Here is a 14,457-nt window from a genome sequence, read left to right on the forward strand (position 1 = left end):
GATACTCCCAGCTACAGTAAAGACTTTGATAATGTGAGTCTGACTGGGTTCCGATCTGAGATGCCGAAGATACACTGAAGATACATTGACCATCACTCATGCATGAGGGCATCAACCGAACAGTAGATCTAGTATCCTCTCGAAACGGCTCCTGGGAACAATTGAATTAGTATGTCATCTCGGATTGGAAAGGTAGATCTTTCTTACTTGGCAGGAGCAACCACGAAGTTCTTCGTGTATTCTTCGATGCCCGCGAGATCCTTCACGAGATCCGCCTCCTCGGGCTTGACGATCTTGGTCCTGTGGATGATCTTCCAACCCATGTAAAGGACCGGGCAGATGAACAGCATCATGTACCTGAGATGAGAGTCAGCACTTTACGTATCACCACCACTGGACATTGGGACAAGCAGAAAAACAAGAAGGAAAGAAGAAAGAAAGGTTTTGTCGGCAAACACTCACGAGAACAAGAAACTAGGCACTTTCCAATTGCCCGGCAAAAACACCGTGTACCCGCCCATCCACGCCATGACGAACGTAGCCACGAGCCCGTACCAAGCCGCGTAAGGCTGGAGGAAGCCGCGGTACGGCAGCGAGCTGCGGTCGATGCCCTGGGCGCGCAGGGCGCGGAAGAAGCAGAGGTAGGTGAGGCACATGACGCTGTAGTTAATCAGCTGGGAGGCGGTGACGAGCGACACGAACCAGGCGAGCACGGTGGCGGAGCCCTGCGAGACCTGCAGGAACGACACGAGCGAGATCAACAAAACGACGGCGACGCTGTAGATGGGCACGCCGTTGCGCAGGCACACGGTCAGGAAGCGCGGGGCCTTGCCCTCGAGCGCCAGCCCGAACAGCGAGCGCGACGCGCAGTAGACGTAGCTGTTGCCGGCGCTGAAGGCGGCGGTCAGCACCATGGCATTTACTAAATGGGGCAGCACGGGGATGCCCAGGCGGCCCATGGCGACGACGTAGGGGCTGGCGGCGGCGCCGGGCTTGTCCTGGGCGAAGGCCTCGGCCATGGTGGGATCGTCGTAGGGCACGAGGATGCCGACGCACAGCGAGCCCAGCATGAAGAAGGTCGTCAGCCGGTAGAAGACGGCGTTGAAGGCGCGCGGCATGACGGACCGCGGGTTCTCGGCCTCGCCCGCCGCCATCGACACGTAGTCCGGCCCCGAGATGGTGAAGGAGGCTTGGATCAGGCACTGGAAGAAGCCCATGAAGCGCCCGAGGCTGCCCGTGTGGTAGAACACGTTGAAGGCGCCGGGATCTTTCCACTGCAGGACCCACGAAAGGGGTGGTTAGCGCATGAGCGTATACGACAGGGGGGGATGCAGCTAAGCAATGTCGCCGCAGCCTGGACCCAACGAAAAGGAGTCATCAAGATCGTTGTCCGCAAACACAGCATATCATGAAACCTGGATGAAGAGAAACAGAATGATAGGAATCAAGTCACTGCGCACGTACATAACGGAACCCAAAGCGGTCGTGCTTGGGGTTGCCCCCGAGCATCACGATGAAGGTGAAGACGATGAGGCCGACGATGAGAAAGACCTTGCCGAGCGCGGCCCAGAACTCGCTCTCGCCGTACCACTTAACGGCCAGCACGTTGATCAAGGCGTACAGGATGATGACGATGGCAATGATGGCGGCCGTCGGCACCGCCTCGCTCCAGAAGTGGATCACGACGTTGCACGCCGTGATCTCGAAGGGCACCAAGGCGGCCTCGAACACGAAGAAATCTGTCGGGGTGGGAAGAAGGCATGTGTCAGCAGCGGGCCACGCGAACGCCGGAAGCGGTCAAGCGGAATCAATCAGGGCAATGCATACTCCATCCGGCAGCGAAGCCGAAAGCCTCGTCGACCCAGCGGCCGGCGAAGCGGATGAACGGCGACGAGATGGGCAGGTACGTGACCATCTCGGCCATGCACAGGGTGACGGCGAGGATGACGGAACACCACAGCGAGAAGGCTAGGAAGAGGCTGGCCGGGCCGCCCTGGAGCAGGCCCTTGCCGATCTGGACGTAGAGGGCGGTGCCGATGGTGCCGCCGATGCCGATGAGCTGGATGTGGCGGGACTTAAGCTTGCGGTGCGTCTGGTCTAATGCGCCCACGGACACGGACGCGACCCGAGCCGGCGGCGTGCCGAACTCGTTCTTCTCCGCGTCCGAACCCGTCGCATACTGAGGCGGCGACGGGCTCTTGGCGTAGTCGACGCCGGACGAGCTCATGGCAAAGGAGGAGCGCGGTTAATGTTAATCAGAGCTTGGCGAGTGACTTTGACGATGAGAGCACGGCAAAAGGCGCAAGGCGGTTGAGGAAAGTCCTTGGAGGTACCGGACAAATGGAGCTCAAGGACAAGAAGCCAAGAAGGAAAGAGTAAAACTCAGTCACGGAATGGTGTGAAAACAGACATGATCTCACTGCTGACGGCACAGTCGAGTTTTTAAAAAACAGATGATAGCGTCGCGACGGACGGCCTGTAATCAGCGCAATCCCATGTTGTACAAAACCAGATAGAAGCTCCCGGGTCAAAACTCGTTCCAATTGGCAGATTAACACATGTTAACCCCAGAGCTGTGCGTCGCCAAGGCCATCCCAACGATTTGGGGGGACAAGGGTCCCTAGCAGGGCTGACAGCGCGGGGTTCGGACGAGACTGAACATCTGAGCTCAATTCGAGAAATCCACCACGGACCCAACTCCTGAGACATGCATGGGAATGAGCGTCTACGAGTTACCCATGTCGCGATGCCCAGTCGGGGCAGTATAGCGAGTCGGACATCTGGCGAGATAGATAGCCTTTCGCAAAACCCGTCATGGCCAGCCGCGCATGGACTTGTGTGGGTGGATGGCATTTCGAGCAGCCGAGGTGTGGTTCCCTGAAGTGGGAATGCAGAACAGGCGGTGGCGTCTTGTCTTGAGTTAGCACCCGGGGGCTATCTGTGGGGGGTGGCCAATGGCTTTAGGCGGTTCACAACGCTAGACGACGGGCTTCTTATCAGACTAACGGCCGATGGTGGCGCACGGCAGCGGTTGAGGCCTTTTATTTCAGCACTGCCGCCCGCTCTTTGGGATCAAGCTGAAGTTTGACTGAAGAGTGACGTATCTCAATATGATCGGAAGAAAGGCAACTGATTGAGTAATCACTTCATGTAGCCCAACATCTGGCGCTGCTCGGACTTGTAACCGTGAAACTTGCGGATGCAAAAAGGGCTTACTAGATGCGGGCGCCGATCCAGTGCGGAAACGGGAAAAGGTTACGTGGTCTAGAACCGCTGGCCAAGACATCAGTCTATTTGCAAGGGGACGAGAGAGCTTATCACGAATTCGCGTGCTGCGAGTCTCTCGGCGTTCTTGGCTTGGGAGGGTTGACCATCATCATTGGATCGCCTCAGCAAATGTTCTTGGGCAGCCAACAAGCATTTGCCATCGACTTCTTGGCAGGCTAAGATGAATTGAGTTGTTGTTGTGTGCGGGAGTTCAGTCGTCGCGAGCACGCCCGGATTCGAAGACGGTGCTCGTTCTGGTCTTGAGGGCGTCATTGACATGGTTGCTGACGATACTGGCAAATTGCACGGAGCGGAAAAGAACCCCGAGCTCTTGACTCGTGAACCAGCTCGCGCGGTCCATGTTTCCAGACCCCAGTACCGTGTACTCATCGTCGACAATGGTCAGTTTCAAGTGGGATTGCACAGGCTCTTCCGAATTACCCGTCTCTTGTTGTTCGAGGTAGGGCCGGAAATGCGCGATGTGCAGGCGGCCCAGTCTGGGCCTGCCAGCTTCTAAGTCAAAGTCCTGATTTGTTCCTGTTCCTGCTGCATCGCTACCACCTCGAGGCCGACCCAAAGACGAAGGAGAGCCTTTGAGCTTATGGTATCGACGGATGAGAGACTTCAGACAGCGGCTCGTGGTCGTGCCGGCAGTGACGATTTGTTCCAGCAACATCATGCGTTTGCCAGTGACGATTGTGACGTGAACGCCGCGACCCAGGGCCTGCAAGATGCCATCGATCACGGAAGCCGACGTTAGATTGGGCGTTTGGATGTATATCGAGCGCTGGGCCATTTCAAGCAAGCAGCTCACGGCAACGTTTAAAGGCGTCAATGGTGGCTTGGGATCGTTCATCCATGGAAACGGCCGAAAACACGGGTTCTGATGATGGGATGACGGCAGCAAGACAGTTGGGACGTCGTCCATTGATAGAGGGGCAAAGCGGCTGGCGGGGCTTTGAATCTCAGTCATCCAGGACGGGGCGAGTTCAGGCGACGAGGGTGGCCTGGCATCGCTGTCGGGCTGCAAGGTCGGCAGGTTGCTTTCCCACACATTCCGGTAGAAATCCATCAAGTTCGAGACGGCACTCCCGGATATTTCGACGCACCCTTCGAGCCATGGCTCCCAGCTCACGTTACAACTGGGGAGCCACGCGCGTTGGCGGTCGACCACGACGAACTTGGGGTGCATGACGCTAAAGGGAAGAAAGAACAGCGTCTTCACTTGAAGATCAATGGCCCCGGCTCTGAGCGTCTGGGCGGCGGGCAGACCGAGTTTGGAGGGCCAGGTGTGCGGCGGGTAGACGAATCCATCTCTGGAGTTTGGGTGGAACAGCTTCTGGAACAAGGACCGGGAGGAAAAGCAGATACGAATCCGGAGAGGCTCGATGGCGGCGCCTTGCTGGGCAACCAGGCGTTCTCTTCCCTGTGCGAGTTGGGCAATGGTGTTGCTCAAGGCCGTCAGCGTATCGGATGCTGCCCAGAAGCAGGTGACCAGAATGACCTCTCGGCGGGCCTGGAGGATAGCAGGTAGAATGGACTGCGTGTAGATTGATGCACCGGTGCCGAGCTGGAAAGAATGTATCTGAGATGTGGTAATCAATGTGTCGGCATCTGCGTCAACGTCTGTGCCCTGGTTTACACTGCGTTGATAGTGGTAGTCGGGGAACTGTGTTATCCTGGTGTCGCGAAACTTGGAGTCGCCATTATGGTCGAGGTGGTATTTCCAAGGCGCGGCAAACGCATCTAACGCAGCACTCATTTTGATAGGGTGTGAAGAAGGCAAAGGCGGGACGATAGCAAGATGAAGAAGTTTCAAACTATAAGTATATATGGAATCGCTATCAGAGAACGATGGCTGAGTGACTGGATCTTGGTTGTTGTGATCTGCTCCAGTGTGTCGACGCGTGTTCCCTGACCAATCTATTCCTGGCACTGCCCCAAGGAGAAGGGTTCAATGCACTATTTGTTAGTGGAGTTCCACCCGCTGCTGGCTAGCTTAGGCACCTAAGCACCCAAATCAGCGCTTCGCCCAGCTAACGGCGGAAGCGGGGCTGCGGTGGTGTTGGCGCCCAGATTGGCGCGACTTTGGACGACACGTCAGGACTTGGTACCACAATTGAATCACTGACAGATTTCAGGAGACCTAATCAATTTTATCTAGTTCGTTATGGAAAGGACCCTGAAGATTTTTCAATTTCGCTTTGGATATATCATGTGGGTTCTTACAAAACAGCGTGGCTGCGGTGGAGCTTTCGACATCTTCGACTGAATACGTCAGATATGCAAAGACAGCAGCTTCTAACGATGCGAATCCAAGCAACTTCAGTCTTGTCAGCCTCGTGGTTGATCAGGTACTTTCCCTTGAGAGTTGTATGATCTCCAGGAACCGAGAACCCTATCAGGCTGAGTTGATATGCATTTATAAGGACCAGCTGCCATATTTGCAATATCTTACTCTGCAGTAGATAGTTCCGATATTACCAGCAGCTATGTGGCACTGGTGAAACCCCTTTCAAGTTCCACCCTTTTCCTTAAGTGTAGAGCCACAATCCGCCTCCTTAATGATGTCAACTTGGTACTAGACATATAATAAGCGCGATGATTGCTGTATCTAGAAGTTCTCAAGGAATCAAAAAGGGGCATGTGGTGCAGTTGGTAGCACGCCAAACTGCTCTACAGTTTGAAGAGACGCTGGTTCGAGTCCAGCCATGTCCAAGGGCTTTCTTTTTTATTTTGTTTTCTCTCTCCTTCTCTTTTCAATCCAAGGAGAAATACCCAATTTGTCTATTGGACTAGAGTTGCCTGACTACTGGCGTGGCTAGTTTCATGAGCCCTGGTGTGAAGCCCACAGCCTTATGTGTTTGATTCATTGGCGAAGCTATTATTTTACGTGCCAGGGGAAGGTGCGAGTGGTATAGGTGATGAGTGGTTTAGAATTTAGCAAGATAATGCTAATGTACACTGCGATGTTCCATGGATGCATGAATGATGAAGTAGAAGAGAGTGTAACTAGACGGCGAAGCAGATATAATGATGAACACGTTGTTTTTCAAAATGTGTCAGATTAGAAGATTCCGAGGATCAGGATTTAAGAAGGAATCCAAAATCAAGGAAAAGTAAAAAAGGGATCGCCATACCGTATCTCAGCAAAACCACATCCGATTATGCGCTTATTGTACACCTACTACTTAATTACCATCATCGAGGAGGTGGATGTGCCCCTCACGAGTTGGTCCCACCTTCTTGACAAACGACCTTGATGGGCTCGTGGTTACTCGAAAATTTCGTACCGCCAAACCAAAGCTCGAACTGTAGGTTGGCTGGAGCCACAATGACGCGGATCTCGAACTCGCAGATGTAAAACTTGTACCCTGCGCGGAAGCAGGTGCCGCGTTTATGTTCTAGGACAAGCCGGTGCTGTTCAATCCCTGTCAAGTTGCTCTTCACCTGTACAACACCATAACTCACCCGAACAAAGTACTTCTGGTCACTTCGAGTTAGACGCATTCCTCAGACACAGATGCTTAAATTATTCATGGAGCACACCACTTGCTCGGTTCGCCTCCGATCCTTAAGCCAGTCGAGCTGCGCTTCCATCTTGTTCACAATACCCTGGACAGCTGGGTCGAACAGCCGCTGGCTGGAGACGAACTCGACGACCAGGTCGCGCCAGCCGTTCCGATTACTGAACCCCATTTCCCCTTCGATCGTCTCTTTTGTATGGGCGTACACGAGACGGAGGAAGTCGGTTACGTACTGCCGCGCTTTGGCGGTTGTCTTGAAGAACCCGCGCCGCATCGTCTGGCTGTCCTCGTTGTGCATGTTGCAACTGTAGCCCCATGCCGTGGGCTCGGTCTGACCTAGACGATAGAGGAGAATGGACTCTGCCAGTACTTGGTTTCTGAGATGGGTTTTGGGTATGTACGCCTAACAAGCATGTGCTTCAGAAATAATACGGCCGGCAGAGGAGCGCCATCATTCAAAAGGACCAACATCAGTGCTGCCACCCTTAGGATTGTTGATCTCCCGCTTGCCTCTTTCTGAGGCCTAGGCCTGAGCAGTAGCAGTTGTTTGGGTCCAGAGGGCGTCGTAAACTTTGATTATCGGGAGTCTGACCCGGTTGAAGCCTCGATGCCCTAAGCGATGCCCTTGGCGCTAACACGAGCACCACAGAATTTGGTGCTGACATGAGGCATATTGCGCCAGAACAACCACGGTAGGTTGTTGGGTCTGGGTCAAAATAGCGCGTGCAATATAACAGGGACAAGGGCATGTAATCAGCTTGTTCGACCTTCCATTCAGAACCATTCGTGCAACATGGGCATCGCCTCTACGCTTATGAAACAGCCGTTACTGATAAGCCAGGATAGTACCGGGGACGGGTCCTTGACCACTATCACTGGCGGCAACCCTACAAGCTCGGGAAATCCAACGACACCCGACCGAAATACATCATCCTCCAATGTCACCCCCGGCGCAACTGCCGGGGCCACAGTCGGGACCTTCATAGGTGGGCTTCTCATCGGGTTGGCCGTCTTGCTCTCTTTCCGCAGGGGAAAGAGACGAGTGGCGACGCCTCCCACCAACAAGCGACGATCCAACCGACGATCCAACCGACAGTCAACGGGACAGCACAACGGCCAGCAAACCAATGAAGCACGATGCGAATATCCCTTTCCAGGCCACACGACACTGGCCAACGACCCGTTCCAGTTCGACGCAGCCCCGGATAAAAAGTTGGTGAAAGAGTACAGAAAGATCTCCAAACGCATTCAACAACACGTCGACAACTTCTACCACGGCCAGCCCGCTCACTTGGATGCAGAAGCCGTCCAGGAGGCTTTCAGAAGGCTCCCACTTGTGTTCAACAATACACTATCGCCTACAGACCTCGTTTCCCTACTGCTGAAGCCGCAATTTCGCGGTGCTGCCATCCGGCACATCATCGCAGAGGTCTTGGTGATGAGCATCGACTTCCAGTCTCCTCGCAGATTATCACTACTACTAAAGAATGCTGTGGAATCCTTGAGAAGTTTCCCTGCTGCTGAGAGAGGTAGTGCGAATGCAGAGAGTATGTTGATGTTACTCCTCTTCCCCTTCTTCCCCTCTATGACTACCAGTCCGTCAGAGAGGTATACTGTGCTGATCCCGTTCCGACATGACTGTAGCCAAGGAAGAAGCGCTTCATCGTTGGCGAACAATCAAAGCGTACCTGATGCAACCCCCCGCAGCCATCGGCTGCCACTCGTGCCCCCGGGCGACGAAGTAGCGCCTCAAATTGGCTTGCTGACGTCCAAACAAATCGAATTCCTCGATCCCTTCAATGGAACCGACGAATCTTCCAAGAGCAGCCAAAGCAGCCACCTGCGGGCCGTAGCCTTGAATGAGCCAAGTTCGGCTACCTCCTATTCTCCTAGCTATGCGAGTGGCGGTTGGTTTACGGCTATGTAGTGAACCCTGAGACATTGGTGTTGCACCCGAGACTTGAGAAACTGCGACGAGAAAATGGCGAGAGGTATGACGTTCCCCGGCTGGTCGAGGCTCCAGTAGTCGATCCGGTCTGAGTGGAAAGACGAGAAAAGATGCTTCTGCTAGCTTAGGTCAGAGACTCTCATAAGGTTTCGTTTCTGTTGGGTTATACCTTCATTGAATCGAAGAGCAAAAAAGAAAAAGTTCAGACTCAGTCCATCAGCCAAAAAGAATAGCAATCGGGGCCCCCTTTTGATCAGTCGAGGACTCGGTATCTAACACAAATTTACTTAATCAAAATGAGTGCCAGAGATGTGCAAACAATTTTATGACGTTACGGTTTCCACGGCATGTGTGTTTGCCTGGAGAGCTAGAATCCTCTCAACTTTCATATAATTAATGAAAACGCCAATGTTCTCAAACCATACCTTCAGGTCGCCTTCTCGTGGAAGACGCCGCCGACCCGGAAGGGCTCGCAGACTGTCTTGAGGCCGCGGATGGTGGTGTCATCACCTGTCAAGCTGTCAGTTCGGAGGGTTCGATTTCGCCAAGGCAAAGAGAAGGGCCCGGGAGAGCATTGATCAAAGCTTATCAGCGCAAATGGTCGAATCTGGGCAAGCCAGGCGTTTTGATACCTGTAGACGAGTATAATTTCAAAGTTAAACCCATGTCCAAAAATAGGATCAAGTCTAACTTTATCTTAATTGTATAGCTTTTTGGATTGCCCTCGCTTAAACTTCGAAGTCTAAACTCAACCTCAGTTTTCCTTTTTCTTTTCCTGGTTCGATATAGAGTCCTTCGTTCAGGAGAAACGATTACGGATATAACATGGACCTATCACTTTATTATTACTTTTGTTTTTCTTTTCATCAACCCTTGCTGCTTTCTTCTTACCAACGACTCTATACACACATTGCGTCATGGCTCCCAACTATACTGTCTCACGATCGCTGCTACTCCGGCTCCCCCCAGAAACTCGCAACTTCATCTGGGGCATGGTCGTCAGACGCGAAAGGCCCATTAACTTTCAACGGCCCAGTCCTGCGTCCAGCGTTGTCAACAACAAAACAATGCAATACAACCCCCAAGACGAAGCTACCTTGGAGTCTATTCTACGCCCACAATACCGACACAGCGACGACGGAAAGATCATCCCCTCAAGCACAACCAACTCCATATTCGCCGTCAACCAGCAAATATATCGCGAGGCCCGCGCTGTCTTCTTTTCACCAACCGGTTTCTTATCGCCAATCCAATCGAGGCCCAACTACTCCTCGGCCTGCTGCCCGACGACGCATTGGACCTGAGGCTTGGTCCTCTTCTTTTCTGGATCCCGATGGACAACAACCCGCAGAGATGGGTACCGCTGCTCCGAGATTTGAAGTTGGACACAGCCGCACAATGGACGTCGGCCGGGAAGCTGAAGCTGTGCTTCCATATCCCAAGATGGGCGACGTGGGAGGACGTATCGAGGTGGAAGCGGGCTTTCTTTGTCGATCCCACCAGATGGAGGGTCTCTACAGGGGCGGCTAGAGAGCAAGAACCTTGGAACTGGCCGGAGATCACAACGACATCTTTGGGAAGCCTTGAGAAAACCATCAAGCCTATGGAAGGCAACTTATCCTTCGTTCGGATGGCGGCTTGCTGTTTCGAGACTGAGGTCGGATTTTATGATACGGTGGCACACATCCCATACTAGTCCTATGACGCCGTCACTATGACAGCAATCTCAGTACTGGTCTTGGCCTTGGTAATCGGAGTTTGTATTGAGGTTGGTACGGTGGTCGGTTTTCTCTGTTAAGATAATCGAATCCTATCCTAGACATGGCCATCCTGGGCCCCTTTCGGCCCGCAGGATTTCCATCCTATCCAACATGTTAAATACTTGAAGATAACCAACCTAAGTCCCGAGTTCTATTGTCCTTATACCCACTGGCTCATATAAAGCTCAAGTCATGTTGACGGAAAAGATCCACCCCGGCGATCCTTATAGCGGTTCTCATCAATTGCAGTCCGCTCTCAATATCGTAAACCCACACCCTACGAGGTATAGTTCCCCTCTAGCCAACCTCCATCCACGTAGTACGTTGCCTTGGTAATGAACTTGGCCTCGTCACCCAGTAAGAACGCAATAAAGCCCGCAATTTCTTCGGGCTCAGCCAGCCGTTTCATCAAGCTCGGCGTCATATCCGGGGTCAGGTAGAAGTCACCCTGTGCCGTCTCGAACGCCTCAGTCATCATCGTCGTGTTCACAACGCCACTATTTGTCGGGAGTTAGAAAAAATGAGCAAAAGGTCCAGGTTTTGTTTCGCCAACAATGAGGTAAAGGGGATGAAGGAGATAGGTCACACGTACGGGCATACTGCATTCACTCGAATATTCCTTGGGGCACCCTCCATGGCGGCACTCTTGGTGATGCCGAGAACGGCGTGTTTGGCGGCTATGTAAGCCGACGTGCCAGCGCTCGCGTAATTGCTGGCGACGCTGCCAATATTGACGATGCTACCTCCGTCCTGGATGGCTCTCATCTCTTCCTTGAGACAATGGAAAAGGCCGCAGACGTTGATATTGATCAGATCGCTAAAGTAGTCCGCATCCAACTCCGTCATGGGATATATCTTGCGCTGTTCTTTGGCTAATACCGACGGCAAGAAACATCGGTCAGTTCCTGGGTTTAGAAACAAGGGGGCAGCTTTACTGACCAGCGTTATTGCAACATCCATCAATCCGGCCGAACTTCGCCACAGTCTGCTCGATCCAAGACTTGACAGTGCCCAGCTTGCTGATATCCACGACACAGGTCATTACCCGGTCTTTGGCGTCGGGGAACTCTTGGAGGATGCTCTCAACGGCCGTAGCCAGGTTCTCGCTCGATGTAGCACACATGGAGACTGCGGCCCCTCGAGCAATGAGGTACTTTGTCAAGGCCAGACCGATGCCTCGGCTGGCCCCGGTGATGGCAATGACCTTGTCTTGGAAAGGGGCTGCGAGTGACATTTTTTCTTCTTTTTGAAAGCAACAAAAGGCAGTAGTCAAAGGACCAAGGAGCAGTTTTCCAGCGGATTGTGTAACGATATTCCGGAGTTTTAATATGGTCGGAAGAGGCACGGGGATGTTTGCTGCGATCATGCCATGTCTCCGAATCCGCCCCTCCCTCCTCGCAAATCCGCTCCTGTCACGGAAGCCCTCCGGCAGCCCGCATGCGCAAATGTGGAGGGGTGGACATGCTTGGTACACTTCATTCGCTGTGCCCACGAGACGCCACGGGAAACCGCATATAGCATCCGGCGGTATTCATGGCAGTCGGCCCATTATGCAGCCTAGACTGCGGCACAGTGACGGCTTTCTCCACCGAGAGCTTTCGACCCCGCCAGGAAACGACGCCTCGTAAGGCGTTTAAGCCTCGAAGGGCGCAGATCACAATAGCCTCTATCCTTGCGGCTCTTTTTCTTGTCTGCTCCTCGTCCGCTTCCGATCCCCGGTGTCGCACGCAAATACGGACGCGTCTGCGCCATAGCGGTACAATACTTCCCTGTAACACTCGGGGAAGACGGCGGCGCGGCCACGCGTTGAAACCACCACTGGCTCCGATGTCAAGTGTCGACCCAGAACCGGGACTTGGTTAAGCAGTTTTGCTGATGCTCCGCGCGAGATAAACACGGAACAACGTCTACATGCTTGGTGCTGGCAAGTGGTGGCATAGAGCTACCGCAGACTCGTCCCGGCCGCCTGCACCAGTAACGAACGGAAATCAAGAAGCGGCAAGCATAGCCCTTGGATAGGGGTCACTGCGAGCGATCACTACGACTCAGGCGAAGATTATGTATGCCACCGACAACAACGAAATTACCGAATCCGTTGCTTGCTGGTGAGCAAGGATGAATAGATCTTCCGGAGATCGGACAGCCACAAGATCTTATTGGTTATGCTATCTCCAATGCTTCTTGCCAAGTGCCGGTGCGGCGGCTGCGGAGCATATTTACCCGTAGTATTATCACCCCCCTGCTCCATGCCTGCTTTATTAACAAAGACATCGCCACTTCACCCGCTTCAGCCTATAGGATCCACAGCTGGCTTCCAGCGTCTATATTGCACACGTGCGATTCTGGGAGCAGACGCAACTACCGACCTGGCCCCATCGTCACCAAGCGAAGCGGCCTGCCTCGATTGAGCAGCATGGCGATTGTTCCGTGACAGCTCAGGAGGGGGAGGCGGCAAGGGGTGGCTTGAAAGGACATAAGAGTACTCGATCAAAGCTACTCGGACTATATCTCTGGGATCTTCTGCCTGGAAATTTCTCTCCGCATTACCACAAACCTCATCTATCACGACAGAGAGACTTTGACGTATTTCGCATCAACCTCCGCCAATCAATATGTTATCTCAGATCGTCCTGGCCCTGACCCTCACGGCGGGCGGCATGACCCAAAGTCTCCCCGAAGGCTACCGCCAGGTCCTCATCACCTCGTCCTGGAACGCCAAGTTCGTGGTGCAGCCCGTCGCGCCCGTCAAGAGCGGCAGCAACATCATCCTGTGAGTTTGGTCCCCCACCGCACCCCTCAATCCCTGAGCCTTGCGTGCCCTCGCACCCATCAACACTCCATATACCACCACCCTTCAAACCCATGGACACACGGGAAACAAGTTCCGGCACTGACACGAACCACCTTCCCCCAAAACCAGCAAGACGGGCAACAACGCCCCCGAGCAGCAATGGTACCTCAAAGACGGCAGCACCAAGATCCAGCTCGCCAACACGACCCTCTGTCTCGACGCCGGCACGGCCCGGAGCAACGGCAGCCCCCTGACCGTGGCGACGTGCGCCGAGGCCAAGGCGGCGCAGAACTGGGTGTACAACGCTGACAGCCAGATCGTGCTGGACACGACGTCGGGAGCCAGTAAGTCAGTCCCTTTTTCTTCTTCTTCTTCTTGGAAAGGAGGGGATACAGAGAAAACGAGACACAGATATACCGAAACGTTGGGTTGCTAATAAATTCCCGCAAAAACAGAGCTCTGCGCCGACCTCTACACCGGCGCCGTCCGCGACAACACCCGCATCGTCCTCTGGCAGTGCATCAGCGGGGACAAGAACCACATCTGGAAGGCCCAGAACGCCACTACCGCCACGGCCGCTTGAGCGAGAGAGGATGGAACCCCGGCAGCCGCTGGTGTGGTTAAGCAGAGGGAAGGAGGCGCGCCGGCTAGTGGCCGTTTGATCAAATGTAGTTTGATGGCGTGTTCTATTTGGATATAGAAAATACAATTGTACGTCTCAATGTACCAGGTATCCGAGATCCTCTGCTATATCGTCCAACACAGAGCTTTGATCATCCTTGGCTGTCTTCGATAATTGCCTGTATAATGAATGACTCGGCTATCACATATTCTGCAACTACGTAGCCTTGTAAAGAGAATATGAATGTACCTCAGCCATGGCGTGAAAAGGGCAGCAGTAGTGCACATGCCCCTAAGCAATTCTGTGTATTAATCATGAGTTTGGTGGTAGATATCATCAATCAAGTCAATCGCGACCATCCCGGACGTCGCGACTTAATGCATGCACCATCGAGGAAGAGACATCAAAAATTACTACAGAACGCCTGGGAATTCGCTATTGAATAGTAAAACGGGGGGAAAATGCAGCCATGTTTCATCCCTGGCACCGCTACTCCTACAATGCAATGTGCTCTTCTTCTATAGTCTGCCTTCCCTTCCATG

General features: G+C 53.5%; 7 protein-coding genes across 7 annotated transcripts; 3 read left to right on the forward strand and 4 right to left on the reverse strand.

The window, feature by feature from the left end:
* Positions 1–111: 111 nt before the first annotated feature.
* PG998_006352 (uncharacterized protein) lies at positions 112–2,227 on the reverse strand (the record flags this gene model as incomplete). The annotated part of the gene is made up of 5 exons (XM_066873170.1): positions 112–151; positions 208–357; positions 463–1,274; positions 1,465–1,739; positions 1,828–2,227. 5 exons carry the CDS (start codon positions 2,225–2,227, stop codon positions 112–114), a joined length of 1,677 nt encoding a protein of 558 aa, XP_066733267.1.
* Positions 2,228–3,478: 1,251 nt separating this feature from the next.
* PG998_006353 (uncharacterized protein) lies at positions 3,479–5,029 on the reverse strand (the record flags this gene model as incomplete). The annotated part of the gene is made up of 1 exon (XM_066873171.1): positions 3,479–5,029. One exon carries the CDS (start codon positions 5,027–5,029, stop codon positions 3,479–3,481), a length of 1,551 nt encoding a protein of 516 aa, XP_066733268.1.
* Positions 5,030–6,492: 1,463 nt separating this feature from the next.
* Positions 6,493–7,092, reverse strand: PG998_006354 (uncharacterized protein; the record flags this gene model as incomplete). Its single annotated transcript, XM_066873172.1, has 2 exons — positions 6,493–6,717; positions 6,817–7,092. The coding sequence occupies 2 exons, from the start codon at positions 7,090–7,092 to the stop codon at positions 6,493–6,495; spliced, it is 501 nt and encodes a 166-aa protein (XP_066733269.1).
* A 495-nt stretch (positions 7,093–7,587) lies between these two features.
* On the forward strand, positions 7,588–8,721 carry PG998_006355 (uncharacterized protein; the record flags this gene model as incomplete). Its single annotated transcript, XM_066873173.1, has 1 exon — positions 7,588–8,721. The coding sequence occupies one exon, from the start codon at positions 7,588–7,590 to the stop codon at positions 8,719–8,721; it is 1,134 nt and encodes a 377-aa protein (XP_066733270.1).
* A 938-nt stretch (positions 8,722–9,659) lies between these two features.
* Positions 9,660–10,046, forward strand: PG998_006356 (uncharacterized protein; the record flags this gene model as incomplete). The annotated part of the gene is made up of 1 exon (XM_066873174.1): positions 9,660–10,046. One exon carries the CDS (start codon positions 9,660–9,662, stop codon positions 10,044–10,046), a length of 387 nt encoding a protein of 128 aa, XP_066733271.1.
* A 733-nt stretch (positions 10,047–10,779) lies between these two features.
* On the reverse strand, positions 10,780–11,736 carry PG998_006357 (2-5-dichloro-2-5-cyclohexadiene-1-4-diol dehydrogenase; the record flags this gene model as incomplete). The annotated part of the gene is made up of 3 exons (XM_066873175.1): positions 10,780–10,999; positions 11,095–11,374; positions 11,442–11,736. The coding sequence occupies 3 exons, from the start codon at positions 11,734–11,736 to the stop codon at positions 10,780–10,782; spliced, it is 795 nt and encodes a 264-aa protein (XP_066733272.1).
* A 1,378-nt stretch (positions 11,737–13,114) lies between these two features.
* PG998_006358 (uncharacterized protein) lies at positions 13,115–13,876 on the forward strand (the record flags this gene model as incomplete). Its single annotated transcript, XM_066873176.1, has 3 exons — positions 13,115–13,272; positions 13,423–13,637; positions 13,749–13,876. The coding sequence occupies 3 exons, from the start codon at positions 13,115–13,117 to the stop codon at positions 13,874–13,876; spliced, it is 501 nt and encodes a 166-aa protein (XP_066733273.1).
* Between the last annotated feature and the right edge of the window lie 581 nt (positions 13,877–14,457).

The sequence above is a fragment of the Apiospora kogelbergensis genome (genome assembly GCF_038363985.1).
Source record: "Apiospora kogelbergensis strain CBS 113332 chromosome Unknown utg000003l_segment0_segment0, whole genome shotgun sequence".
NCBI classification, from domain to species: Eukaryota; Fungi; Ascomycota; class Sordariomycetes; order Amphisphaeriales; family Apiosporaceae; genus Apiospora; species Apiospora kogelbergensis.